Source organism: Setaria italica, chromosome I (genome assembly GCF_000263155.2).
Source record: "Setaria italica strain Yugu1 chromosome I, Setaria_italica_v2.0, whole genome shotgun sequence".
NCBI classification, from domain to species: domain Eukaryota; kingdom Viridiplantae; phylum Streptophyta; class Magnoliopsida; order Poales; family Poaceae; genus Setaria; species Setaria italica.
This window is the reverse complement of record NC_028450.1, coordinates 14,969,608-14,972,558: the sequence shown is the minus strand read 5'-3', so window position 1 is coordinate 14,972,558 and position 2,951 is coordinate 14,969,608. Positions and strand designations below refer to the sequence as shown.

The 2,951-nt window shown below is 64.7% G+C and overlaps 1 protein-coding gene across 1 annotated transcript; it reads right to left on the bottom strand.

The window, feature by feature from the left end:
* Window positions 1-1,085: 1,085 nt before the first annotated feature.
* On the bottom strand, window positions 1,086-2,093 carry LOC101784090 (calphotin-like). Its single transcript, XM_004954788.1, has one exon. The coding sequence runs from the start codon at window positions 2,091-2,093 to the stop codon at window positions 1,086-1,088; it is 1,008 nt and encodes a 335-aa protein (XP_004954845.1).
* Between the last annotated feature and the right edge of the window lie 858 nt (window positions 2,094-2,951).

Sequence of the window (2,951 nt, the reverse complement as noted above, 5' to 3'; positions counted from 1 at the left end):
AATTCCAATTCCCCTTTGCTGGCGTTCACCAGCCGCATCATCGAAGCAGTGCCGGAGCTGTGGTCGTACGGTCCAGTTGAGAAGGAGAAGAAGTGGATCACCGGTCTGCTTCAGGCCATCGAGCACCTGAAGGGAAAAGGCCTGACCGGGGTTGGAGTCATCGGGGCGTACCACGCTCGGAGGGTGGCGCCGCTGATGCTCCGGGTTCGCTCACTTGCTGACATCGTTCCCGACATGCCGACCGAGGGCACTGTCCTTGCGGTGGGCGCGCTTGCCGACACCGAGATCCGACAGCGAGTTCGGGAGGCGCTGGATGATAAGGACGCCAATTACCCGGTGCCCGGTCACCCTCCGATGCGCCCGGACGAGAATTTCATTGAGCTGGTGAGGACTTCGCGCTCTCGTCTTTCTCTCCTGCATTTCTTGGTTCGTTGCTCTGACGCGGAGTTTTCATATCTGCAGGGCCACATGACCCGGGTCGTGGACTCGTGTCCGCCGGTGCCAGAGGACGCGGAGCGGCAGCAGTAGAACCGCCTCCTCGCCGAGAAGCCGAAGAGGTGTAAGGACAAAAAGACGGCGAGGAAGAAGAAGAAGGCCGCCAAGGAGCTCCAACGGCGGCGGTGAGGCAAGGTCGTGTCGGACGACGACGACGATGATGATGAGGAGGAGGAGGAGGAAGACGAGGAGCAGGAGGAGGAGGAGGAGTATATTCTAGCCCCCTGGCCGGGCATGCTCGTCATTCAGGAGCAGCACCCCCAGCCGGTCGCGGGGGACAAGCCGAGTGGACCGCCTGCCCAGGACCTGACCTCGCAGGGCTCTGGGGCAGCGCCCCAGGGGTCGGCGCGGGGTGCACCTCGAGAGTCGATGGAGCCAACCCCCGACCCTCTACCTGCGTCACGCGAGCAGAGGAGTAGCGGCAAGCGGCCGCTGCCAGATGCCCCGGGGTCGACGTCGAGCTCGGAGGCGAAACGCGCCCGTCGTCCTCGCACTGAGGGAGTGTAAGTGGAAATTCCTCGCACACCTTGTTCTTTTCCCGGCATCGAGCCATTTTTGATGATGTTGTTGTTGTTTCACAGCGTCGCCCCTCATGACTTCGTCCCGCCGCTGGCGCCAAAGAAGGTGCTACGGGTGTTGTCCACCTCCGCGGGGTGAGCCGCGACCCTGCCGGCGGCAAGCGGCGGTGTCACCGGGGACACCGCGGAGCCTACCTCGGAGGCGGCCTCTGTGACGGCAATTGGAGGAAGGGTGCCGTAGACGAGCATGGGGCAGGGTCCGACCCCTGCTTCGCCTTCTGCCTCCGCGGCTGACCCTGCGGGACAAGATGTTGCCCCTGGGGTCCCTCCAACCGGCGAGGTGATAGACCTTGACGACGAGGTGGAGGAGGAGCCTGCGGCTCTGGCGGCAACGGCAGAGATGGCGACGGCAGAGATGGCGGCGGCAGAGATGGGGGCAGTTGCCCCAGTGACCGTGATGGAGACAGTGGCGGTGGTGGAGGAGGGAAAGTCCGTCCCCGCGGCTGCAACGGGGACAACAGCGGCGGCAAAGGTGGGGACACCTACCCCAGCGGCCGCGACGGAGACGCCGGCGGCAGCGGGGGTGGGGACGCCTGCCCCGGCAGCCGCGACGGAGGCGGGGACGCCTACCCTAGCGGCCGCGACGGAGGCCGCGGTGGCAGCAGGAACGGGAATGCCCGCTCCGGCAGCCGCGATGGAGACGGTGGCGGTGGCGAATAGAGCGGGACGCACGTCGATGTCGACGACAGGCGCTGCGACTTCGACAAAGATGGCGGCGCATGGGCCGGGGTCGTCGATGAGGCCAGCGGCGTCAGGGGTGGTGGCGCCTGCCCTAGCGGCGGCATCGAGGACGGTGGCGCCGGGGCCGGCTAGAGCGGCTTCCACCCTTATCCCGGTTAATCCCGTCCCCAAGGCGTAGGGTGGGCCTACCCTGCGCTGGAGGTCCTGTGATGACCCGCAGAGACCCCTCTTCGTGCTGGATGACGCCGAGGAGTGGGGCAAGTGGCAGGCGGTGTAGGGTGGGCTTGCAAATGTCCGTGCTTCCCTGTCTTCGACGATGGGGGAGCTGGACTGCGTCATCATCCCCGGTGGCCAGTGTTCTCCATGATGGTTGTTTGCCTCTCGTTCCTCCGTTGCTGAGCATAGTTTGTTTTGTGGGCCCTCTAGGAATGCAGCCGAGGGAAGTCCGAATTTCTCTAGCTCGAGCGGGGACTCTGGGATTGCTTCTCCGCAGAGAGATAGCGGACCAGGGAGCTGACCGCGTAGGTCACCGCCGCTCAGCAGGTCATCACCGACCTGCGCAGATGCGAGCAGACGACGCGGGAGGATGCGCGGTGGGCGGAGGACAAGTTCCAGGCCATCGTCGAGAAGGCTCGCCTCGATCTCGAGGAGTTCCAGGCTACTGCCGAGAAGGCCCGCCACGATGCCGAGGAGCTCGCACGGTTGAAGGGGGACTATGAGGCCCTTCAGAAAACCGTCGAGCGTATCCGGCGCGAGCGGCAGAAGGCTTGGCAGGAGCGGGACTCCGAGGCGATCCGGAAGGCTGAGGCCAAGAAGATAGTGGCCGAGCTTGGGGTGGAGGTCAGTCAGCTCCACGTGCAAGTGCAGGGGCTTCAGACCGCTGTGACCCAGGGGCTCGACAGGGAGTGTGAGCTGAAGGCTCAATTTGCGGGTAAGGCTTTTCTCTTTCCTTTGCTTTTGCGGTGTTGCGATGGTTTCTGACTTGGCGGACTTTTGTGGATGGGCCTCACAGACGAACTCGCCCGGATGAGGGAGATCCTCGATGCAGAACGTGCCAAGCATGGCAACCTATGGGATGTGGTCCGCTATGTCTGCGACGGCCTCGGCGTGGTCCTTGGGGCGTACCAGCAGGCCCGCGAGATCGCTCGGGAGGCGCTCCACGTCGGCGTGAGGCGGGCCTTTAGCATCTTCAGCTCC